This window comes from Malania oleifera, chromosome 5 (genome assembly GCF_029873635.1).
Source record: "Malania oleifera isolate guangnan ecotype guangnan chromosome 5, ASM2987363v1, whole genome shotgun sequence".
Classification (NCBI taxonomy): domain Eukaryota; kingdom Viridiplantae; phylum Streptophyta; class Magnoliopsida; order Santalales; family Ximeniaceae; genus Malania; species Malania oleifera.
In genome coordinates this window covers 580479-607233 of record NC_080421.1, presented here as the reverse complement: position 1 = coordinate 607233, position 26755 = coordinate 580479, and the positions used below count along the sequence as shown (strand labels likewise).

Genomic DNA, 26755 nt, shown 5'->3' with positions numbered 1-26755 from the left:
CATTCAAGCAATGAAGTAATAACTAGTTCATAACCTACAGATCCCTGCAAAGTGATCAAACCCTATTTTTCCTTTTTTAAATTTCCCCTATTTCACCATGATAAAGCCCAAGGTCTTATCATAATAGTGCAGCGTGGTTAATTAATTGAACAGAAAAAGGCCGTGGAACATACTGTCAAGCATGGGAAATTAAAGCTCGTGTCAAACTTAGCAACATTAAGAAAGGAAAAATATGCCATTAAACTTTTTTTTTTTTTTCGTTATTTTAATTCATTTTATTTTCATTCTTGGATCAATTATTGTGGTGTCATGAAGGGATATATGTTTATAATAAATAAATAAGTATATATATATATATATATTCTGATATCTGAATAAACACGTTAAAGCCTACAAATGAGAGCATGACATATGTACAGATTACGCAAACAGGTTTTGGCAACTGACATTTTCTCCCAAATCAACACAGACCTTTTACATCCTAGTTTCCTATTTTGATTATTGGAGTTGACATGTACAAATTAACAGATCCAAAAACAAATTGATGAAGCTGATTATAATTGGTCCAAACCCTCTGCAGTTTCACTTGCTATTGTGATTTCCTGCAAAAGAAAAAGAAACAGATGATATAAATATAGCACATTTTTGGACTACAAGGCTCGCTGTTTTGAAAGGGTAAAGGAAGGATCATTACAGCATTGTTTTACCCTTATTTTTATACAGAAATACTTTCTTTAGACTTGAACCTATGACCGACCTGGTCACAAAGCGGAGCAACCTTACTATTGATTCACAGCCCGCTCCCAATAAGGAAATTTGAAATATGAATTTTAAAAGAAACTTTCGAATTCAAAATGATTTGTGCAAACATAATATAGTTTTCCTTCCAAAAAAGATGCTAAGGTATCATCATTGGCCGCAATTAAAAACAAAAAGAAACAAAGTTATGCTAAAATAAAGCATACTTTTATAAGGCAAATGATAAAAATGCCAAAGGGATGGGCAAAGAGAACTACCGTTATCATGAAAAGAAAGCTTGATTTATTTGATCAGTTGTTTCCAGGAGGCAAATGAACAGACACAATTGCAACTTGTAAAACGTTAAAAACGAGTCTTCAGATTAACTAAAATTAAGAAGTCTAGACCTAAGCCATACAGCACCAAATATAACGGTTCAAATTATTCATATTATATATATTTTATCTTTTAGAGTTATCAGTATAGACTATGAAGCAACTTCTTGAATGAAAATTGAATTCCTATATTCCCCATACTATACAAATTTTAAAAAATATTCCATATCAATGCCCAACTCAAACACAACAATAATGCAAATCAACATGTAAATGAAAAACAACACAAAAACAACAAAAATTTATGTTGTCTACTTTGAAAGCTTACACCCAGGGAAGAGGGAAGGGAATTTTATTATCAATCAAATGAAAGGTATAATGAATATCAGAATTACAAAAATGATCAAACCAAAATCCCAAACACAGTCAATCTAGTGCAGATGATGAGAAAAGCATCCAAATGTTACAGACATAACATATTCAGCATGGACAAAAATGGACATGTCAACAATTTTTAACAGAAGCTTCACTTCAATTCAGCAATGAATGTTTATGCATGGGATCTAGTCAATTTGGGCATGCACTTATGCTCCATGTTTCATACATTAGCATGCCTACAGCCCATAAGGTCAGACACCATGCGGACTCAAACACAAGGAGACGGTGCCATTAGAAGTTTTAAATGGCTCAAACAAATATACTAGACCTGTAATTGAGCACAATAAAGTTAGTTTCAATTATGCACGACCAACAGGCTTTATAATACACCTTTTAAAAGCTAACTACTCAGCATGTTAACATATAACCCACTTTTCCTCCACTATTGCAGTGTTTGGGTTGGAGTGTCTGCCTGTAAAGGCAGGTTATAATGTCTAGAAGCCACGCATTTCTCATTTGTTTGTCTAGGATAGCGTTGATAAGAAAAGAAGACTATATTAAAAAATATCTACTTAGATAAAGTAACATGGCTTTTGGTCACCAACCCTCTAAAATAAAGTTGCACTTGGTGTTTTCTAGCAAGTAAATTTTGAAGGAAAATGCAAGTGAAAATTTTTGTTCACTATATAACAAAATGCCCCAAATAAGTATGTATTCTATTTGTTGATAGACAGCCATGGGAGTAATTCTAAATAAACTTGACTTCAGTTCATTTCTTTAACTTTAAGCTGCCCCAGTGGTCCTCAAACTTCAGATGTGAACTTCCAAGCTTTTTTCCAATATATCAAAAAACAATCAACTGCCAGAACCCTCGTGAACTTCCTTATCAAAATAGGAATCAAAGATTAAAGTATACCCCATAAGTAATGGACTCACTCTTTGAGACTAAAAATGGCAGCTTGGTGCCCAAAGCTCCCACGTATGTGGGGTCAGGGGAAGGGCAGACCACAATGGGTATAACTAGATAAAAATACAGAACTGCTCCAAAAAAAATATTGAATGGATAATTATGCATATACATTAAGTTATTCAGTAAGGAAGTTGAATAAAAATATTGAATGAGGCTAGATTTTGGAGGTCAGTGGTACACGCATGCATATCTCACATTGCATGAAGCTAGGTTAAAAAGTTTGCATTTTTAAAGTCTCATCAGTAATTGTCAGATTTTCCCATCAGATATTCGGTCAGTAGCACACTGATTAGAAATAAAAGGGAGCAAAAATAAAAATCCACACATTGACTTGCCTTCAACTTTGCATCGCTTGAGAAAACACATCTTGATGTGATAGCATGCCCACTATCTAACATCCATCCCACCTCACCACATGTTTCACCACCAACCGCTTCATTTAATGAACACCACAATTGCTTCGGCAGAAATATGATATCACGTTCATCTCTTACCAACTTCTGCACACTCTCATCTGTAAATTCTTGAAATATATTCTGGGGTAATCAAGGTTAGTCCAGAATAGAGAGAGACCAAACAATGCACTTAAAAATTATTTGCATCAGATATTCAAAATTCATGTTCATCAGTTGCTGGTGGTGACTTGAGGCAATTTTACACAGAAGATTAAACACTACATTCAAAAAGAAACAACGAAACTATCATTGTTTAGGAATGAATTGTCCAATAAATGAACCAATGAAGTGTAAATCTTCCAGGCTAGATTAAAAGTCAGATAATCCTTGAAACTCAGCATGCAATTCTTCCTCATTTATATGTGAACACTAACTAGTTCATTGCAAACTTTCATAGTCTTCACTTGATTTATAATTCTTTTAATTCGTCAGATAATTTCATTCAAGTTAACTAGCAGGGTCATGATAAATTTGACGCAGTAAGATGTGTAATTTGATTTTCATAACCTCAAAGCTTGATAAAGAAACTGAAATTCAGAAATGAAAAATTAAAGAGAAAACAGAAAAATTATATTTGGAAATGAAAAATTATTTCTACTCAAGTCACTGATTTCTAAAGAAGGAAGAAAGAAAAAGAAGGAAGAAGTTTGAACTTTGAACTATAGGACATGTGCCATGGACCCCCAAGTTAAACTCAATCAAGGGGCCACGTGGCACTCGTCGAGGCTCTCCCTCAACAGAGTCAGCCAACAACTAACCGTTCCAACCTGCATTCATGAGCACCAGAGAGGTTACGAAAGCCATTCGTAATCACGAAATATTAGTTCCAACAATATTGAATCATGAAGGCAAGCGACATTCATACTCAATGACAAGTGGAACTGTTTGTTTTGTTCAATCAACAAAACAACCACACAAGACATCATCAGAGTAATTTGACACCCAGTATAAAAATCCCTAGCGAGGATAGGTGAAGCCATCTCACCTTCCCATTTAACCGAGATCAAACTGCCAGCCCCTAACTCCCCCACTCACTCTATTGACGTCCTCATTGATGTACTGTAAGAAGTCTTCCCACTATTGTCGTTGACAACTTTCGTCATTGACTACTTGTCTACAGGGCAACATATTTAGTCTCTACTCTGTATGACTCATTCACTGTGTGAGGGAACTACGACTACCGACTTGTAAAGAGCTGAAAATGGATACGACTCATCCACGGTGTGAGATCACTACGACTACTGACTTGCAAAGAGCTGAAAAGATATACAACTCATCAACTGTGTGAGCTAACAACGACTACTAACTGGTAAAGAGCTGAAAAGGGATACGACTCATCCACTGTGTAAGGTCACTGCGACTACAGACCGGTAAAGAGCTGAAAAAGATAATACAACTCATCCACTGCATGAGGTAACTACGACTGCTGATTGGTAAATAGCTGAAAAAGGGACTCGACTCATCCACTGTAGTTGGTTGTCTTTTGGGAATGAATAATCTGAGTAATTCGACACCCAGTATAAAAATCCCTGGCAAGGACAGGTGAAGCCATCGCACCTTCCCATTTAACCAAGATCAAACTGTCAGCCCCTAACAACATGCTCTAAAAATAACTATAATATCTGGATTCTCATCAACAAAAAGAATACCATATGATGGAGGACAAGAAGACCGACCTTGGGAAGAGCCATGTTGGAGAATAATTAAGAAGAATTGGGTTAAGGGATTGTTGGGTTTAATTAGTAGTTTATTATGTATTTAGTTTAATTAGTGTAATATTATGTGTATTTTGGGGGCTTGTTTGTAATATTTGTGTAAAGTATGAGTTTGTTCGTCCTCTCTCCTCCCTTCCCTTTCCCACCTCTCCTCTTTCTCCCATGGTTGCAGAACCTTGATGCTGTCCCTGCATCATTTGGTATCAGAGCCCAACTTCGATCTCCAATATTCCATTTCAATCCCACCATTGTCCCCTTCTCTCTTCTCTTCTGCCTTGTTCTTCTCCCCACTCTCTTCTTCTTCTCTTCTAATTTTCTCTCCTAATTCTCTCTATTTCTGATTTCTTCTCTTCTTCTCCTCCTCTCTTCTCTGTTCTGATCTACTATTCTGTCCCTAATCCTCTGCTGCCCAGCAACCTTCTGCCCTCTTTCTTCTTCTCTGTTTCTCTTTTCTTTCTTCTTCTTCTTCTTCTCTTTAATTATCTCCCATGATCCGATCAACTCTCTTCCAACCTTCCATTTTCTTCTTTTCTCTCTCCTTCAGTTTTTTAACTCTCTCTCTCTCTCTCTCTCTGAATTTCAGTTTTTAAAAATAAAAAAAAAAATGAAAAGTTGCTCTGCAGTTTCTGAACATTTTCTGAAATTCCATCCATGTCTCCATTTTTCACAAACCACCTTCTAGACCGCTTCCTGCAACACCATCCATCCCGTTGAAAGCAAACCCCACCCCCACAAAAAACCCTCACCCTTAAGTTTTCATTGCCAACCAACCACCAGAAGAACCCCCAAGCCCCAGCTAAAACATCTCCAGCTGTTGGCTCTTTGAAAGCCCTATCCTCCTGTGCATTTCTCATCACACCACCAACACCATTGTACTCCCCATTCATTGATCTCCCTTCGCCACAAAAATAATTGCTGGAAAGTTTCCACCGGCGACTCATGCGCCCCACGCGCCGGTGACTCTGAGTGGGGTCCTGCCAGACTCCCCCCCTGCTGCCAGAATCACCAGAAATTGGTTCCCAACTATGCGAATTGGTGTTTTCTCTACGATATTTTGATGTGCAGCATGGTATTTTGATCGCGGACACAACATAATGCAAGCAGGTGCAATAATTTTACACAGAACACTAGAAATTGAAGAATTGAACCATCAGCACTTTGGAGCATGGAGTTGTCACTGCCAACAATAACAAATAAGTTTGCATAGCTGTGTTTGTGAGTTTTCTTTGTGAATTTGTTTCATTTCAGCACCATAATCAATATCAAAGGTGAATTGAAGATAGTTTTTGAGAAATTAAGACCAAGGGTTGTGGGCAATTGTGTTAAGGCTTTAGGTGATATATAGTTGCAGTATATATGAATAAATCCAGCAATATGGTGACAGCTTACTAGAAAAATGAAGGGCTTTTGTCATACTCTAAGAATAATATAAGCCATTCCATACCTTTCTTAAGTATGGGGAAAAAGTATGCAAATTCATTTTTGATGGAAGATGCCCTATGAATGTGATTTCTAGAAACGGAGTTACTCATTTGCAACTTCATTTGAATCCCCATCCAAAACCTTATGAAATATCTTGGATTGATAACTCTACATATATGTTTGTGAAAGATGTTTGGTTCCTACCCAAATGGGTGACTATTTTGATAATGTTTGGTGTGACATCATACATATGATGATTGGCCATGTACTTCTTGGTTCTCCTTGGTTGGATGATTTGGGTGGACATGAGAACACATATGTCTTTCATTATAATGGAAAGAAAATCACTTTAAAGCCTGCTCTACCAACCAACCAAGACAAAGCTTGAAGACACTACAAGCAAGGCAATGAATGTGTATGAAGACATCCAAAGTCCTTCAAACATTCATGTTGTAGAGTTTGTGATCCCCGACGAGTTCATTGATTCCAATTCTCAAGTCAAGTTTATGGTACTACCAATGGAACCTAGTTTCTTGTCTCATTCAAGTGCTAGCTTTCAAAGAGTCCAAGTTTGCTTCCCCTTTCCAACATTTCAAAATTCAAGGCCAATTTTTTCCTAATTGGGGGAGAGTTGATGTAGGACAAGAAGCAAGACCTTGGGAAGAGCCATGTTGGAGAATAATTAAGAAGAATTGGGTTAAGGGATCTTTGGGTTCAATAAGTAGTTTATTATGTATTTTGTTTAATTTGTGTAATATTATGTGTATTTTGGGGACTTGCTTGTAATATTTGTGTAAAGTATTAGTTTGTTTGTAATTCATGTAGTTTTAGGGGAATGTGTGTAATTATATGTGTTTAGGCTTTCTTATAAATAGTGTGTGAAAGACATGTTGTAAGTTAGTTGGAATTGAACATGAGTTTCCCCTTGGTATCTCCTCTCTCCTCCCTTCCTTTTCCTTCCTCTCTTCTTTCTCCTATGGCTGCAGAACCTTAATGTTGCCACATCACCATATAGCTTTTCCCTTCAAATCTGTAGACCATGAGAATGTACATGCACAACAGATTTCTTTCATGGATACTGAAGTTGTCGCATGGAAACTAGAACAAAGAAAGATGTTTAGGGTTGATGATGTACAAAATATCTACAATAGATGAAAAGTCGCTTAAGGTGTGACTTGAGGGGGTTAAAGAATATGTTATTGAAGGGCCTTTAACTCATGAATAAAGGGGGAATAAAGAGAGTAATTCTCATAACCCCCTTTACATTCAGGCACCCGATATTGACTACCAAAGAGGGTTCTTGCTACTATAAAAGGGAACCATAGGGAAGAGGTAATATATCTCACAATTTGACAATTACATACTCTCTATACTACTTTCTCAATTATGCACTCTCCATGTTATTCCCCATTTCTTATTCCTTGATTTTGACTTGAGCATCAAGGAAGGCCCCCGAAGACAACTAAGGGTCTCCCCAGCTCCCTTTTTTTATTGGTTGCAAGTGATCATCACATACTACGGATGTGAAGATTAAGTTCGGTTTTTGACATCAACAGTTTAGCGCCGCCTGTGAGAACTTTGCTTCCCTTATGAGGATCCTTGTAACAAGAGGGAGAAAAAAAAAAAAAGTGGAACGGGGGACAACTTGACCAGTCCCAAATTGGGAGTACCTTAACCCCAAGGCTTGAAGAGGCCAAATAACCAAGGACCTAAAGCTATCAACTATTTGTAAGTACCTTGAATTATCCAAGGAACTTGAAGTCTTCCTCTAATTTATTTATTGGCTTGCAAAAAATATATATTTTAATATGAAAAAATAAATTGAATAGTCATTTAGTCATGCTAACATGGATGTCACATTAGGTAACCTGATTTTAAATAATGGGTATCCTCTTTTTAGTGATGTTTGAATGCAAGAAAATACATTTCAAAGAATTTCTAAAAAAGGTTGCAAGATTAGTTCAACGGGCCAAATAGGCTTCTTGGGTGGAAAAACCAAGGACAAATAAGCTTTACTCAGAGACAGATAAACCTTGTTCATACCGGTAGATGAGCTTTACTCATAAAACAGATGAGGTTTAGTGATAAGACAAATTAACTCTACTAATAGACAGATAAGGACTGCTCAAATTGACATATGAATCATGCCTATTAAATAGATGAGCGATGCTCATACTAACAAATGAACTCTGCTCATAGACAGATGAGCCTTGCTCATATCTACAGATGAGCCCTACTAATAAGACAGATGAGCCCTGCTCATAACAACACATGAGCTTTGCTTATGGACAGATGAACCCTATTCAACAGCAATCAACAGAAAATGAGGCCTAGTCGACAGATTTCAACGAAAAAAGAAGTGAAAAAAAAAAAAAAATCAAAACAAAAAATATATAGGGACCTTCTTGTTGGCTAGAAGGAAGGGAGCCAAACTTCTTAGTCAACATGGAGAGAAGGCTGCTTGGTTTCAAAAAAACAACAGGCTGCTTGGCTTGAAGAGAAAGACCCTACTTTGGCAATTGTATGCTCTGCACAACTCAATTACAAAGAAAAAAAAAGGGGGGAACCAGCAAATATTCAGCTTGGTAACAATCTTGAGATTGGCTGACAGGTGAACCTGGTACATGCTTGGGTAATGATCGTGCATGATTATGTGGTGGCACAAAGTATCATGAATTTTTAGATTCAAAATTATCATGTGTTGCCACTCTTCATCCATGTCATAGGCAAATGTTGACCCCACAAAAGCATGTTTTGTTAACCTATTTTTCCATTAACTTATATCAAAGTTGATATTTAAGTGATCCTAACGTTTACGTGTTAGCTTAATGATTGCTCAACTTACTATGTGAGAAAGTTGATGATTCTAAAATACTCTTGGTCTTGAAAATTAATGTCAATACCTAGGAGTGGGGTTCAACAGATGAGAGATAAAATATCTATAAGGAAGAGATGAAAAGTCCCTTAAGGTGTAACATAAGGGGATTAAAGAATAGGTTACTAAAGGACCTATAATTCATGAATAAAGGGGGAATAAAGAGAAAGTAACTCTTATAACTCCCTTTACATAGGCACCCAATATTGATTACGAAAGAGGGTTCTTGCTACTCTAAAAGGGAATCCTAGGAAAAATATAAGACATCTCACAATTTGACAATCACGCACTCTTTAATAGTCCCTATACTAATCTCTCAATTACATACTCTCCATGTTATTACCCATTTCTTAATCCTTGGCCTTGATTGAAGCGTCAGAGAAGGCCCCTAGAGACCACCAGGGGTCTCCCATGCTTCCTTTTTCTAATTGGTTGCAAGTGACCGTCACATACAGCGGGCGCAGAGATTAGGTTTGATTTTTGTCGTCAACATAACTTCTGCACCAAACTACAGTGAACAAAATGGTACTTGAAGGGTGAGCATGCAATCATTTTGAAGAAACAAATTCACATAGAAAGACATCATGTTAGAGAAAATAAATAATATATTCACATTGCACAACATCATCTCAGAGAAAGTAACAATAAAAAATTTATTTCCAAAACTCACAGCTTCAGAACTTTGGAATCTGGCAACAGAAACAGGGCCCTGCCAAACACCATTAATTTCTGAACCTTTCATTGTGTCTGTTGAAGCAAATCCAGATTCATGAACAGCACATCCACCAAGCTGTTCCCCATTCCGGAAAGGCCCATACCACTGCTCACGAAAAACTTTGACATTCTGCAGCACCATCTTTGTGTTATCAACACGAACAGACTGAATTATCCTCACGCGCGACTCACGATTTTTAGGATCCACCAAACAGTGCTCTAACTCCAGTAAACTAGATGTCCCATCAATTTGTGGATTCTCCATCAGCCACACAGCCACATAACATCCGCTAGATTGATATGCAAAGGCAGAAATTCTATTATCACTACCTCCAATTTTCCTTTCATCAATGCTATATTGTGTGGCAGCATCAGCTTCACAACCAACAGTAGGAAGCAGCTTTATCAGTTTGTATGTAACTAGAAGCTCCTCCGGTTGCGCAAGAGTTGGGCACTGAGTCTGCCAATCAAACACCTTAACTTCCCACTCCCTGAAAGCTTCGGGAACAACAGATTCTGGAAGTTCAATTGGCTTACCATCGGTTGAGAAATATGCTCCATAGCCATCCCATTCACCAGACACATTTCTAGAAAATTCGGACCATCCTTAACAAAAGAAAGAGAAAATGAATCATAAGAAAACCAGCTAAAACTGAACTTGAAGAACCCCATTTTTGGCTTCACTTAGAAGTGGGGAAAAAAGAAAGGCAAAACCTTTTTTTTATTTTCAGGTTCCACAAAATCAAAACAGAAAACAATAGAAGGTCCTTCAAGAAATGGGGTAATGAAATTCAAGCATAATGGAGGCTTAAGCATTGCTAAAGTCTATTTGAAATTGGAGGAAAGTTGTCATTTTGACTGGGTTGCTGGAGTTGGGTTTAATGCAACACTAGCATACAATTAATCCTGTGGCAAGTTCTAAAAAAAAAAAAAAAAGTCATAAGCGGAAAATGTAGACCATACTTGATTTACTCTGCCTAGTTAAAGAACCAAATTATAGAAGCACTTCACCACCAATGGAAATGATTGTCAAATTGACCTACAATATTACCAAAGCACCATCCCAAAACACTAATTTACCATTAGCTTGCAAGACAGAAGCACAGATATAAAAAATTTAAAAGAAAAAGCAAACTAGGAAGAACTGAAACTAAATATATGGAAGTACATAGCTTTCCTATCAAATTTTATAGCACTTATAATGGGAATGGAAAAGTTTAGTTCATAGAAAATAATAACGAGAACAATAATGGAACATCTCAAAAATAAGAATGATATTGTTTTTGCAACATTGTACACAGCCCAAACCCTCCTCAACCTCTCCATTAGGTTGCTCAAGCGCCTTCTGCATTTAATTTGCTCTTCTCAACTCCCAAGTCTTTTGCACTTGACCAGTTGTCACATGTGAATTGTTCTATAATTGTCTTTCTCATTGGCCCCACTTTCATATGGTATCCTTTTATTGATCAGTGACAATTGGACACATGCTACAATTCTTGTAGTACCCCTTTTCATACTAATTTGCTCTTCTTAACTCCTAATTATTGTGTGCTTGGCCATTTCTCACACGCAAACTGGGTCTATAATTGTCTTTTTCATTGGCCACGCTAGTATGTAAAATGTTTTCATTGATCAGTGACAACTGAACCCTTGCTACAACTCCTCTAAATACCCCTTCTCATCTCTCATTTAGGTGTTCCTGGCATCCTTGTTATCCCTCTCACTCTCTTTCTCAAGAATTCTTCCCTACCACGTGGAACTCTCCCAGCTCTGCAGCTACAAGAAACACTCTCAGAAACCACTTTTTCACACTTGAACTTCTTGAAGATTGCTTAGTCCTCCTCTCTCTATTACATCCCTTGCTTGTCTACAAAGCAATCTCTCCTCTCATCTCAAGAGCCCCCCCTTACAATAGGGACACAAGACCAAAACTTGCTAAACGAAAATTGATAGAAGAGAGGTTTGAGAATGAAAGGTTTCCTTTGTTTTGGTTGTATCTGTGAAAGTAAAGCCCCTTTATTTTAATAATAAATGTGGGTTGATGAAGCAGGTTTGAGGGCAGCCCATGTGAAGACCTGCATGCACAGGAGCCCATATCCTGCATGCCCATCCTCTCTTGGAGACCTACAGCAATAAATAAATGCTGCCCATCCCATGTCATATGCTCCATACCATCCAAGTGAAATTGCAGCCGCACCATACCATTCCTGCATGTGAAGCCATTTTGTTTTATGCAATAAATGTGTCACAGGAGCCCATGCCCATCTCCAGCCCACGCCAATCTATGTTGCGGATGAGAAGCCCGCGTGAAGTACTTTGAGTATGTCCAAATGCCTATTTAAAGGGCATGTTTGTTGTTCAAATACATAACCCGAAGCATCTCCAATTTTGTGTAGTTTCTCCTATTATAATTAGAGAGATTAGTGTACTCCAAATTCAAGAAAGAGATATCATTGTTCTCTTCTTGCAATTAGAGAGAAATTGTATCATCCCAATTTTATAGTGAATTCCTTCTAGCCTTACTCGTGGTTTTTCCCTCAATTTGTTTGGGAGTTTTTCATGTAAATCTTGGCGTCAATTCTTATTTTCTAATTTCTTATTTTAGCTGTACAATATTGTTCCTACCCATTCAATTTCCTAACAGTGGTATCAAAGCCTTAGGTTACGGCCTTTGGGTTGGGGTTACTATTCACACGTGTCACCGGATACTTTTACAGGATTATGAACGTATACGAGATTTGTTCAAGTATATAGTTCCATTCATTTATGATACTATTCACGTATACGGTATTGATCACGGTGAAAAAGCGGGAGCCGATTTAATAGAGAAACAAATCTTATCTACTACAATGGCAGCAAAGTACGTAATTGAGAAGTTCAATGAGGGTAATTTCTCCCTTTGGAAATTGAAGATGAAGGCAATCTTGAGAAAGGATAATTGCTTAGCGGCAATTAGAGACACACCAACAGGGATAACTAATGAAAAATGAAATGAGATGGATAACAATGTTATGACCAATCTTCATCTAGTATTGGAAAATTCAATGTTATCAAGCATTGCGGAGAAGAAGTCAGCAAAAGAAATTTGGGATGCGCTGAAAGAACTCTATGAGATTAAGTCACTTCACAATAAAATCTTATTAAAGAGGCGAATCTACACTCTTCGAATGAGTGAGTCCACATCGGTCACTGATCACATCAACAATCTTAATACGTTGTTCTCCCAACTGACAACATTACACCATAAGATTGAGCCAACCGAATGAGTGGAGCTTCTACTCCAAAGTCTACCAGATTCGTATGATCAACTCATCATCAACATAATAAATAATATTCAGTAAGATAATCTAGTCTTCGATAATGTTGCAGCGGCTGTTCTAGAAGAGGAATCCAGATGCAAAAACAAGAAAGACAGATCGTTTAGTTCTCAACAAGTTGAGGCACTACCGATGACGAAAGGAAGATCAACAAAATGTGGCTCTAGAGGGAGTCAAAATCTTGGTAGATCAAAGTCAGGGAGTAAGAAAAATTTTAAATGCTACAATTTTGGCAAAAGGGGGCACATCTCAAAGGATTGTCGACACAAAAAGAAGAATGTAGGGAAAGCTCCTGAGGAGAAAACTTCTCAAGGATGCGCTGCGAGTACCTTTAGTGATGGCGAAATCCTGTACAGCGAAGCAGAAACTATCTCTAAAGGTGGTAAGAAACTCACTGATGTATGGATCATGGATTCGGGAGCAACCTGGCACATGACCTCTCGCCGAGATTGGTTCCATTCATTGTTTCAGGGGGATCTGTGTTCATGGGTAATGATCATGCCTTAAAGATCACTGGTGTTGGTAATATCAAACTAGAGATGTACGACGGTACAATTCGCAAAATTCAAGGGGTACAACATCAGAAGGGCTTGAAGAAAAATTTATTGTCTCTTGGACAGTTGGATGACCTCGGCTGCAAGACCCATATTGAAAAGGGATCTTGAAGGTTATCATCAAGGGCGTACTTGTAGTGATGGGCAAAAAAGATCGTGGCAAATCCATACACACTACTGGGAAATATTGTACAACAAGGAGACGCATTAGTTGCATCAACCCAGGAAGAATCAACAATAATGTGTCATCGCAGACTTGGCCACATGTCTGAACGTGGTTCGAAGATCCTTTCAAATCGTAATCTTCTTCCCGGGCTCAAATCAGTAAGTCTACCTTTCTGTGAGCACTGTATTACAAGTAAGCAGCATAAATTAAAATTTGATAGATCTACTGCCAGGAGCAAACATATTTTAGACTTAATTCACTCAGATGTTGGGGAATCACCAATTGCATCCCTAGGAGGAGCAAATTATTTTGTGTCATTTATTGATGGTTATTCCAGGAAGTTATGGGTATTTCCAATTAAGAAGAAGTCTAATATGTTTCTAGTATTTAAAGAATTCAAAGTTCGGATGAAACTTGAATCTGAAAAAAGAATCAAGTATTTAAGGACAGATAATGGAGGAGAATATACAGACGACAATTTTATTTCATTTTGCAAGCAAAAAGGTATTCAAAGGCAGTTCACTATTGCACATACACCTCAGCAAAATGGTGTAGCAAAGCGGATGAAAAAAACCCTATTGGAGAGAACTAGAGTGATGTTGAAGACTAGAGATCTAGCCAAGTCATTTTGGACTGAAGTAGTCAAAACCGCTTGTTATGTGATAAATCGGTCACCGTCAACAGCAATTGGTTTGAAGACACCAATGGAGGTGTGGACCGGTAAGCCAGCCCAGTATTCTTCTCTTCACATATTTGGATGTTCTACATATGTAATGTATAATACCCAGGAAAGAACTAAACTGGACCCAAAGTCCAAGAAATGCATATTCTTCGGTTATGCTGACGGAGTCAAGGGGTATCGCCTGTGGGATCCCACTGCCCGCAAGTTCGTAGTCAGCAGGGGTGTGATATTTACAGAAAATGAACTACAAAATAAAGAAAACAACAACACTTCGGAAACGACTATTATTGTTCAAATAGAAGAAAAGAAAGATTCTTTTGAAGCCGCACCAGAGCGTGAGGAACAAGAACCAAATGAGACAAATGATACAGAAATTCGACATTCAGTAAGTGCGACAAAGAAACCATCATGGCACTCAGATTATGTCATGATAAACAATATTGCATATTGTCTTCTAACAGAAGATGGAGAGTCATCAACTTTCCATGAGGCTATTAGTAGCACTAATGTTTCTTTGTGGATGACAGCAATGCAGGAAGAAATTGAAGCCCTGTACAAAAATAATACATGAGGCGATTAGTAGCACTGATGTTTCTTTGTGGATGACAGCAATGTAGGAAGAAATTGAAGCCCTGTACAAAAATAATACATGGGAGCTTGTTCCATTACCACACGGACGTAAAGCCATTGGAAATAAATGGGTTATAAGATCAAGCGTGATGGCAATGATCAAGTGGAGTGATATCACGCAAGACTGGTAGTGAAAGGGTATGCTCAAAAAGAAGGTATTGATTTTAATGAGATATTTTCTCCAGTTGTTAGACTTACTACTATCAGAACTGTATTGGCTATGTGTGTTGTGTTTAATTTAGATTTAGAGTAGTTAGATGTGAAAACTGTCTTTCTTCATGGAGAAATTGAAGAAGAGATTTTCATGCTCCAACCAGAAGGTTTTGAAGAAAAAGAAAAAGAAAATTTGGTTTGCAGGTTAACTAAATCTCTGTACGACTTAAAGCAGGCACCAAGATGTTGGTACAAAGATTTGATTCCTTCATAATTAGCCTCAGATACAACAGACTCAGTTTAGACCATTGTACGTACTACAAAAGGTTTGGTAATAATGATTTCATTATTTTGTTGTTGTATGTGGATGATATGTTGGTTGTAGGTCCCAACAAAGAAAGAGACCAAGAATTGAAGGCACAATTGGCTAGAGAGTTTGATATGAAGAATTTGGGAACAGCAAACAAGATTTTAGGGATGCAAACTAACCAAGACAGAAAAGAAAAAAAGATTTGGCTTTCTCAAAAGAATTATTTGAAAAAATTCTTGCGATGCTTCAACATGCAAGATTATAAGCCAATTTCTACCCCACTTCCTGTCAATTATAAATTATCCTCATATATGTGTCATAACAATGAAGCAGAGAGGATGGAAATGTCTCGAGTGCCATACACATCAGCAGTGTAAAACCTAATGTATGCTATGATATGTACGAGACTAGATATTGCTCAGGAAATCAGTGCAGTCAGTCGGTTCATGGCAAATCCTGGTAGAGAGCATTGGAATGTTGTGCAGAGGGTCCTAAGATACATCAAAGGGACCTTAGATGCTGCATTATGTTACGAAGGATCAAAATTCACTATTAGGGAATATGTTGATTTAGATTTTGCAGGTGATTTTGACAAAAGAAAATCCACTATAGGTTATGCATTTACTCTTGTAGGAGGCGCAGTAAGCCGGGTATCAAAGTTGCATATTGTTGTGGCATTGTCAACAACTGAAGCCGAATACATGGCAGCTACTCAGGCTTGCAAGGAGACAATCTGGATTAAAAGGTTAATGGAAGAACTCGGGCACACGCAAGAGAGGACTCTTTTGTATTGTGACAATCAGAATGCCTTGCATATTGCAAGGAATTTAGCTTTTCATTCCATGACAAAATACATCGGAGTACAGTATCACTTCGTTCGAGAAGTTGTGGAGGAAGGAAATGTTAACTTGCAAAAGATTCACACCAAAGACAACCTAGCATATGTTATGACAAAACCAATGAACGCTGACAAGTTCATATGGTGTAGATCCTCTTATTGCCTTACAAAAAAGTAAGTGACATAAAACTGGCAAGACTCAAAATGATGAAAATATGTTTGAAAGTGGCTTTAAGTGGGAGAATGTGAAAGAAAAGCCCCTTTATTTTAATAATAAATGTGGGTTGATGGAGCAGGTCTGAGGGCGGCCCATGTGAAGGCCTGCATGCACAGGAGCCCATGTACTGCATGCCCATCCTCTCTTGGAGACTTGCAGCAATAAATAAATGTTGCCCATCCTATGTCATATGCTCCATACCATCCAAGTGAAATTGCAGCCGCACCATACCATTCCTGCATGTGAAGCCGTTTTGTTTTATGCAATAAATGTGTCACAAGAGCCCATGCCGATCTCCAGCCCAAGCCAACCTATGCTGTGGATGAGAAGCCCACATGAAGTACTTTGAGTATGCCCGAATGCCTATTTAAAGGACATGCTTGTTGTTCAAATACATAACCCGATGTATCTCCAATTTTATGCAGTTTCTCCTATTATAATTAGAGAGATTTGTATACTCCTAATTCAAGAAAGAGATATCATTGTTCTCTTCTTGTAATTAAAGAGAAGTTGTATCATCCCAATTTTATAGTGAATTCCTTCTAGCCTTATCCGTGATTTTTTCCTCAATTTTTTTGGAAATTTTTCACCTAAATCTTGGTGCCGATTCCTATTTTCTAAATTTTTATTTTAGCTGTACAATATTGTTCCTACCCATTCAATTTCCTAACAGTATCTTGGTTTGCATGCTTGTCCGCTCTAAGAATTAGTATCATGGCCCTTGGTTATTTCTAATAAACTGTACTCACTCAAGCCTCTCACGATCTCACCCCCATCACCTCCTCTCCCCACTCCCCCCCCCCCCCAATTCTCAAAACAAACACGAGGCAGGGCAGAGGGGGGCGGGGGTGTAACAGAGGCAAAAATGGGGGAAAAGCTATAGCGAAGGGTTTCCAGTTTATGATTATCAAGCAGTATGCAAACAAAGAAGAAACATTTAAAAAAAGACAAAAAACAAAAGAAAGAGAGAATCATATGGGAATGGGGGCAGGGAAGGACTCACTAGCGGTGGCGGCTGAAGGTAAGCCGTTATTGGGGTCGCCGACTTGCAGATGCGGAAGGGTCTCGGTTGTGGAGGACGAAGAGGCAGAGATGATGATGACGCGAGGATGCGAGAGAGAATAAGAGGGGGAGCAGTAAGGAAGAAGGCGCTTGGAGGATGGGAAAGTAGGAGCAAATAGGATGGTTCCATTCGCTGACAATAAGAAAGCCATTTGCCCCCTCTCTGCTTCACTACCCAAAGTCCAAAGATTGCTGCATTTCGCGGGAGAATAGATAAAGAGATATCATCTGTCCTTCCCCACCCCTGCAAATTAGTGTGCCTTTTTTATAAATAAATAAATTTGTACATAATGCAATTAAAAAAAAATTCCTTAACATTTTTTAGTTTATTCCTTAAGAATCAAATATTTTGATTTCCCATACCCTTAGATTTCATTTGGAACTCGAAAACATAAGAAAGCAAAGCAAAGGAAAACATCAAATAAAAAATATATCAAATCTATAATATATATTATTAATATTTGAATTTTTCATATTTTTTATCATATTAAAATAAATTTTCATTTTTAATAGTATTTAATATAAGAAAAAAATATAATGAAAAATGAGTTTCCTCCTCCTTTTCATTGTCCTTTCTTTTCTCAAGTAAAATCTTTAATCCAAACATACCCTTAGGGTCGGTTTGGATTAAGCATTTTATTTGAAAAAAAGAAAAAAAAGAAAAGGAAAAATATTATTTTTTATTATATTTTCTTTCTATATGTAATAAACATTATGTAAAAATTCATATTATAGTGAAGTGACAAATTTTACACAGGCTTACAGCTATCTAACGCAACCCTTCTCTTTTTAAAAATAAAAGTTTGTTTTAATATGATTAAAAATTAGAAAAAATTAAATATTAATGATTTGTAAAATCAAATTTTTGTTTATAAATTTAATATATTTTTACTTTTCTTAATAACTAAATATGAAAATGTGAATATCTTGATATTTTGCAAGTTTCAAATTGGGCCTTAGGGTTCCTTTAGATCGAGAATTTTGATGGGAAAAAGGAAAAGAAAGGAAAATAAGTAGGAAATTTATTTTCAATTATATGTAAACCAAATATACTAAAATTGAAATTTTATTTTAATATGTTCAAAATTAAGAAAAAGTAAATATTAATGATGTATAAAATTAATTTTTTATTTATAGATTTATTATATTTTATAATCATATATAAAAATGTGAACTCTTTGATATTTTTCTTTGCTTTCCGTAATATTTTCCAAATTTAGGGACTTAGGGTTTGCTTGGATTAAGGATTTTACTTGGAAAAAAAAAATGAAAGAAAAGGAAAATAAGAAAATTCATATTCCCTTGTATTTTCTTTATTCATTAAATGCTATTAAAAATGAAAGTTTGTGTTAATATGACTAAATATTAAGAAAAAAGAAATATTAATGATGCGTAAAATTAAATTTTAGTCCATAAATTTTGTATATTTTTTATTTTCTTTATCATTTTTCTTAATATAATCAAATGTGAAAATGTAAATTTCTTGACATTTTCTTCTTTTTTTTCCTAATATTTTTTGAGTTCCACATAGAATATTAATAATTACTTATAAGAGAAACAAAAAATTTAAAAGATCTCTCATGATTTTTGAGGTCTTTTTCATTGTGTATCTGTGTTATACGGAGTTCTTTTTTATTTTTTATTCTATGTTTTGGAAGACATTAGATTTAGAATTGTAGTAATTTAAATAAGATGTAAAATTATGCTTAAATTTGTTCAAATTTAAAGCTAATATCTAAAATCTATACTTCAAAATATAGTCATAGTTTATGTTTTTTATAAACCCGATAAGGTTGCTCCCCAAGCTTGATCTTCATGGTCCTAAACAGTCCCTTTGAGCTTAGTCTGCATGGCCTAGTAGGTTACTTATTAATCTTTAATTTTTTACTAGTATGGCTACTCTTTAGAGCTTGGTCCATCAGAAACTACTAGGGTTCTCCCAAACTCTTTTTTTTTTTTTATTATTATGATTCAATTGTTGGTATTAACGAGTCCATGCTTCTATATCTTATGACATATTTAAGACAAATAATAATTCATTTTTAGCAAATTTCTTTTGTCTAATAAATATCATAACCATAAAAAATAAAATTTTCACATAATATTGTACAGTGTTATTAATTAATTCAGTGAAATCTTAAGTTAGCTATTGTACTATTATCTAAAACTTATTTTAAATAAAATATGTTTAATTAGTAGAATTGAAGGCTTGTACTTACTAATTTGACATAATTATATTAATTATCATCCAAAAATTAAGTTTGATGGTATAAGGTAAACTTGTTAAGGTGTACACAAAATATTAATTTGACATTATATTATTGTACTTTGCTAAATATTTGCTACAAGTAATTGTGGCAAATAAAATATAACTCAAAAATATCTATATCAATCTAAGTAATTTTAGAAATAATATTAAAATTTTTACCATGACAATTGTAGTTACATTGTATAAAATAAAGTAATTGTTCTAATTAAAGAAAATGTATGGGAATTAAAATGGGTCTCACTGAATAAAAACACCATTAACTCATCTTGAGTTACTTTTACATCCATCATTTGTAAGTGTTAAATTTTGATAGCAACTTTCAATATTGAGGATGCATTTTAGAAATAATGTGCATGGAATGAAAAGAAATAATAATAATAATAATAATAATAATAATAATAATAATAATAATAATAATATCCGCGCTATTAAAATTTCCCGAAATTCAAGAATAAATGAATCCAATTCATGGAAACTCAGTATATAGGAGACAGTTGAAAATCAGCATATACGTACGTGCAAGTACAAATCTATAAACAATATTATTAGAATATGGAAAGAATTGAACAAACAAAATTAAGATTTTATCAAAGAAAACTCAAACACTGACATCAAAACAATAATTCTCTCTCTACAGATAAAGAATGACCATGATGATCTAATTCTCTCTATGCATATATAGAATGACTATGATGATCCACCACAGGCAGTAGTCTTTCCAAGCTCTTCTGAACATTATTAATTCTGGGGGCGACGGTGATGATGATCACGATCAATCTTCAACTGGATTCAATTCTATATATATATCCCCTCTCGGAAAACGTACAGTACCACATTGAAAGAAGTGGATGGCGCAAAAAATAGACAAGCAATGCATTAATGATAGGAGAAAGTAATAAATTTAATTGAGAACGTAGTAGTAATATTCAAATGTAGCTTATCTAATTTGATGAGATGGATGCAGTGATCGTGGGTGACCAGGGTACTCCAGGATCGAACAGGGAGACGGGCTGCACGGCAGGGGGTTAGTTTAGTTTGGAACGGACAGAGGGAGGCGATGGTGAGAATTGGGAGAAGAAGAACTGAAAAGAGTGGTGAGGTGAGAGCTGATCAGGTTGTGGAAGGCGTGCAGTCTCAGTGTCCAGCACCCACGAAGACGTCCCGTGGGCGGCGCCACCCTTCGTTCTACTTGATGATCACACTCGGCGTTCATGGACGACGACGATGTCATCATCATCTCCAGATCTACTACTTTGGGGAATAATAATGATGATGCGGAATGCTGCTGCTGCTGGATCCAGCCCCGCACCCATTCCCACCATTTCCCCATCATATTGGTGGATCTGGATCTAATTGGAAATAATATTGCGTATATTGGAAATCGTAGTACTGCGGAGGAGACCCCCTTCCACGAATTAGAAGATGATGAAGCAGCTGCAGTAGTAGTATTAGTAGCGGTACTATTCGCTGACGGCTGAGAGAACAGTCTTCGGCGCAGGCTACCGGCCTCCTGCTGCTGCCCTGATGATGATGATGATGCTGATGAGATGGAGAGAGGGAGACGTAATTGATCATCTTTGGAATGTTTATTAATATAATAAGCCGGAAACAAGGAACGTCGTTTCTGCTGTATGCTGCTCTGCTCATTGATGATCATTACGGATTCAGCCATTGATTCAGATCTGATGGATCGATCAATTGAAGAAGAATGATCTGATGGGTCACGAACGATGATATATATGACCGAGGAGCGGATGATGAAAGAAACTGAGAACCAATTGAGCTGAGGCCGGAAGGAGAATTGAAGAAATTAATTAACAGAGAAGCTAGGCAGGTATCACGCGCCAAGAGGGAATTGAAGGTGGCCGGGGACGGTAGACCAGATTGAATTAATTAAGATGGAGATAGAGATGGAGGTGGAGACGGTGAGCAGCAGTTGTACGTACGTAGTAGTAGTGATAGGCGTAGACGTAGATCGAATGTGGTCAGTGGTCGGAGTCTCACTGCTAGCTAGTGGTTAGCTAGCAACACACACACACACACACACACATACATTCATTGATTCCAGGTTGTCTTAATATTGCCGAGTCCAGGTTGGACAGCGTATATCGGACGGAGGGAGGTTGGGGTTGTGGCCTGGTGGGAATAAATTACAGCTAGATAGCAAGCAGACAGCTCCAGCTGGAGGGCCACATCTGACTCTGATGGTCTCACCTTCCCAGCTCAGTTTCCCTTACCTTCGGCCACCGACACGCGCTTTGTACCGCTGTACGCTAACACGCCGGTTATTTAATTTATTTAACATTACTGTGTGCGTCTCTCTCTCTCTCCCTCTCTCTCTCTATATATACTACCCCCCACCTTCAAAGATTATACAAGAAATAAGAAATTAATTCACTGAACAACCAAAAAACAATTCCAACTTTCCTATATAAGTTTAAAAATTTTGAAACCAAGTTGACATTTCTTTAATTATTTGAAAAATGAAAAAACATTTTTTTGCAAGCCAATACTATCAAATTTTAAATTGTTTTAAAATTTATTGTACAATTTCTTTTACAAAAACTAAAAAATAATTGATTTTTTTTTTTATAAATTTTCCATAACTACCCAAACATGCCCTTACCAATGAATAAGACGTTGATTAAGAAACAAGACAGAGATTACTTTCAAAACAAAACACATGATTAATTCAATTAATCAAGCATGCATCTATAAATTCTAATCTTTCCAAGGCAAGATCACTCTAGTTCAAAACCTATAGCTACCTACATTAACTTCTGGTATTATTTTTTTAACCTTTTAAATCCCTTTGCTTTAGTGAAATTTGAGTCCAGTTTTTGGTTTTATAAGGTGAGTTTGCATTATCACATAAATAAATTTTTCATCTCATATAACGTTATTTTGTGTTATCTTAATTTGTGTGTCTCCTTATAGTATGATGACAATTGGCCAGTTAAGGTGTATGAATTGCAATAGGAAGTCTCCTTATAGTACATTGTGCGAATTACAATAATAAATTATTTATATCTCAAAATCACAAAATTGTCAAATTTTATTTGATCGCCTAACATCTTCCAGCCCTAACATGTTGTTACGTTGCTATTAGTTTTGTTACTATTATCGGCGTCAACAATGCTCACTCAAAAAACGACTATTTTTTCTTTACTTTTTGAAACATATTATCTAGTAAGGGTTGTAATCATTTTTTAAAAAAAGGCCTTTAGGGCTAGAATTGTAGTTCTTATTGGTAAGGGTCGAGATCACCATTTCTTTTCTTTTCTTTTTTAATAAACTTAATAAATTTGTTAAACCCATGTTATATATATTTTTAATGGCTATGATGAGATTTACGAAAGTTGAATTAGAAGCATACATATATTAATTAATAATTATAATTAGTAAGATTAAGTCATCATAAAATTATTCAACTACAAAAATAGAGGTCAATGGCACTCTCTACAAATGTTAGCAAGAATGAACACTCAAATGGGTGGATACTTATAGCTCTAAATTATGCTTTTGTTATACTAATTGGCCGCTTCTTTTATTTTATTCGTCTATTAATAGAAGCTAGATAGAAGTTTATTTCTCGATTTAGCTCATGGATGAAGAGCTTTCTATAACAGATATAAAGCTTTACACAAGTATCAATCTAGATGAACTTAGGGATATATCAAATGAAGATCAATTAAATATTGAAGGTAAATATCTTTTGGAAGAAAGCAATATTGCAATAAAGATTGATAGGGATCACCATGCCTTGTCTATCTCTTTTGTCGACATGGTGACACGTGTATGACCTCTTGATGTCCACTCCTTTGTTGATATGGTGACATGTGGACGACCTCTAGATGTCCACTATTGTTCATATCTATTTTGTAGGAACACATGTGATTAATTGAAGATCATACTTGAAGATCTTCTACTTCTTTGTTATGGAAGACTTTGCTATTGTGTTGATTTCATACTATGTTTGGATATGTTATTACACGACTATTAGGTGCTTGAAGATTCAAAGTGAAGTGTTGAAGTAAGAAGATGTTGACTTTTTGAGTTTGATCCCTCTTTTGATGCTGACAAAGCACTCACACACATAAGGGAAAGAACATGGAAATTTGAAGGACTTAAAGCTCATACTCTTAGCGTATTCCACGGGAAAATGAAGAGCAAAGAAAAGAAAACATGTATTTTTAATTTGTAATGCATTTAGGTTTTTAGTCTGTAATAATGTAGTTCTTGCATGATATGAATAAAAGCTCAAAAGACCATAGACTAACCTTAGGGGACCTAACCTTTCATCAAAAACCATTTTCATAAAAGCTAAAATCAAAAAAAAAATTTGGACTTGTTTTAGGGTTAAAATGAGGGCAAAATGTAGAGACCCGAAGAATTATAGAAATTTAAAAAAGAAAAGGATTTTTCAAAAAGATGATTCAGCAGGGCCTCATCGATGAGTGCAACAAATAGGCTTCTTGGGCTCGTCAACGTGGACTCGTGTCTCGTCGATGAAAACTTACTGAGATAGGGTTTGGCAGAGCCTGAAGTTTGTCGACGAGGGTTACTAGTTTGTTGATGAACTCCTTTCACGGATTTGTTGAAGAGGTGACGTGACTTGTTGATGAATCTGCATTTTATAAATATACCAACCTCGAGATTTCTGTGTGAAAATTTTGCATGAAACCCTTTCTCTCTCTAAATTTCATCTCCCCCTCTTTCTCTCTTCATTTTCGACTTCAATTCTCATCGGTTTGACGATCGAAAGCCGTCATGCTACTCTTGGGAAGATTCTCTTTAAGTCTACTGGAATAGTTTGTTGGTTAAGCCAACTTGGGCATCATCCCAAAATCTGGGTAAGTTGGTTATTCTGGGTTTTATAAGGTATTTGGTGTTTCTGGACTAAGAAAAATGCTTTAGATAGTATAATACTGAAGTTTTGATGGGAAAAATGTAATTTTAGAGTGTTGTGTTGGGGAACACACAAGTGTAAGTTTGGTTTAAATTGTGGATTTCGCAGTAAGTCAGGTAAAGGAATAAATTAAGTCGGTCTTTTTTATGAAATTATTTATTATTATACAACATTTATTTTCAGGAAAATATGTATGTCATAGAACTATGTTTGGAAATACTGTTGTTGAACAGGGAAATGATTTTAACACATTTTATAAGAAAATATGATTTTAGAGCAAATTATGAGTTTAGAAGGCTATTTACATTTGTGTGGCATGAGTATAACATTTCCATGAAAATTATGTTTTATTGAAATATTATGATTTTTCCAAGATAAACAATTATAGTAGTTTTATGGAAAATCCTAAAAACAGTACAGGAACTATGGTTTTAAGATTATGTTAAATAGTGTAAGAATTTATATTTATTACGTTATGAGTTATGCCGGTGTAAATGCCATGATTTCTACATTATGAATTATGTCGGTTTAAATGCCGTGATTTTTACGTTATGAATTATGCCGACGTAAATGTCGTGATTTTTACGTTATGAATTATGCCAACATTGATGTCGTGATTATGTATGATATGTAAGAAATCGTGGAATATGTTTATGTCAAAAATTACTCTAAATTACAGAACAATTATGTTTTAATATGGAATATATTATATGTTATCAGAACCTGGATAGCTTAATTCAGTTTTATAAGGCATGGTACCGTAGCTATATATGTTCACGATTATGAATATGTTAGTGCTACCACACATCTTAGTTCCCTTGGTATTCTGGGAGATGGCAGTCGATGTGGCTTTATGGGAGTATCGTAGTTCCCTTGGTATTCTGGCTCAGGTGGAACAGGCCCATTGTACTTACACATCTATGTTTGACTTGGCATGTTCGGCCAACCATTGCTAGGTCTCACCTTCGAGCCGTACAACCCTGTCATGTGGGGGGTAAGACATGACAATAACTAACTATCTATTTTGGGTAATAATCCAAGTATGATATGATTATACAAGATGACTTTTTTTTTTTCAGTATAGAAATGTAGTATGTTAAACTATGTTATGATAAATCAATATTATGATATGAATAACAGACGAAACTGTGTAGCATATGAGTTACTGAGAATATGTTTGAAACTGGGTTGTGTGAGCTGCATGATGAATTATGAGAATATGAGATAAAAATATATTGAAATGTTTTTATGTAGAAAAGAATATGAGAGGAACCCAATGATGTTTTATACCAAACTATAATGATAAGAGAATTGTTTTATTGAGAAATGTTGAGATATGCGAAATGAGATATATATTATTATGAGAATGGAATGTGTATTGAAAAGATGGGAAAGAAAGAGAGAATGTTGAGAATATTTGTAGTGACTCGAAAAATAATAATATTTTAATAATAAGAGGGAGAGAAAATAGAAACAAAAACAAAAGGAGGCCGTAGACTTTGTCGACAAACGCGAATGTCGACGACATTGCATTTTAGAGATAATATTAAATAATCAAAATTTCGGGAAACTACCAAGCTTCGTCGACAAACACAGGGTTTCGTCGACGAGAAAATACCGAGAGAGGTTCTGGGGTGATCTGAATTTCGTCGACTAATACAGGTCTTCGTCGACGAATTTATTGAAGGATTCGTCAACGAATCTGGCAGTATATAAGGCGGGAAACCAGGATATTTCTCATTTCTCTCGCCGCTCTCTCTCTCTCTCTCCTACAACTCTCTCTATCTTCTCTCTTAGTTTATGGCCCCACCAGTTGCTGGATCAACAATCCAAAGCTACCACGACGCTCCTGGTGGAATTCTCTACATGTTTGCTGGAGCGGATTGTCTAGGAAACGAAATTGGATTTCATCCCAAATTCAGGGTAAGGTCTTTTGTTGAGTTTTTGACTTCCTGGCAATTATAGAAAATGATGTAGACTAAGAAATACTGATATTTTGTTCTGAAACATTGTGTTTTCAGGATGTTGAGTTAGGAATCCTGCGGG

At 36.0% G+C, this 26755-nt stretch overlaps 1 protein-coding gene across 6 annotated transcripts; it reads right to left on the bottom strand.

Annotated features, from left to right (window-relative positions):
- Nucleotides 1–324: 324 nt before the first annotated feature.
- LOC131155644 (uncharacterized) lies at nucleotides 325–17787 on the bottom strand. 6 transcript variants are annotated; one of them, XM_058108903.1, is made up of 5 exons: nucleotides 17473–17754; nucleotides 10140–10208; nucleotides 9559–10062; nucleotides 2757–2957; nucleotides 325–602 (listed from the first exon to the last, which is right to left on the bottom strand). In XM_058108903.1, the coding sequence occupies exons 1-5, from the start codon at nucleotides 17659–17661 to the stop codon at nucleotides 555–557; spliced, it is 1011 nt and encodes a 336-aa protein (XP_057964886.1). In that variant the 5' UTR covers nucleotides 17662–17754; the 3' UTR covers nucleotides 325–554. The 6 variants fall into 6 exon arrangements, with proteins under 6 accessions (XP_057964886.1, XP_057964884.1, XP_057964888.1 ...); XM_058108901.1 differs by having other exon boundaries at nucleotides 9559–10208; nucleotides 17473–17787; XM_058108905.1 differs by lacking the exon at nucleotides 2757–2957 and having other exon boundaries at nucleotides 9559–10208; nucleotides 17473–17781.
- Nucleotides 17788–26755: the final 8968 nt, after the last annotated feature.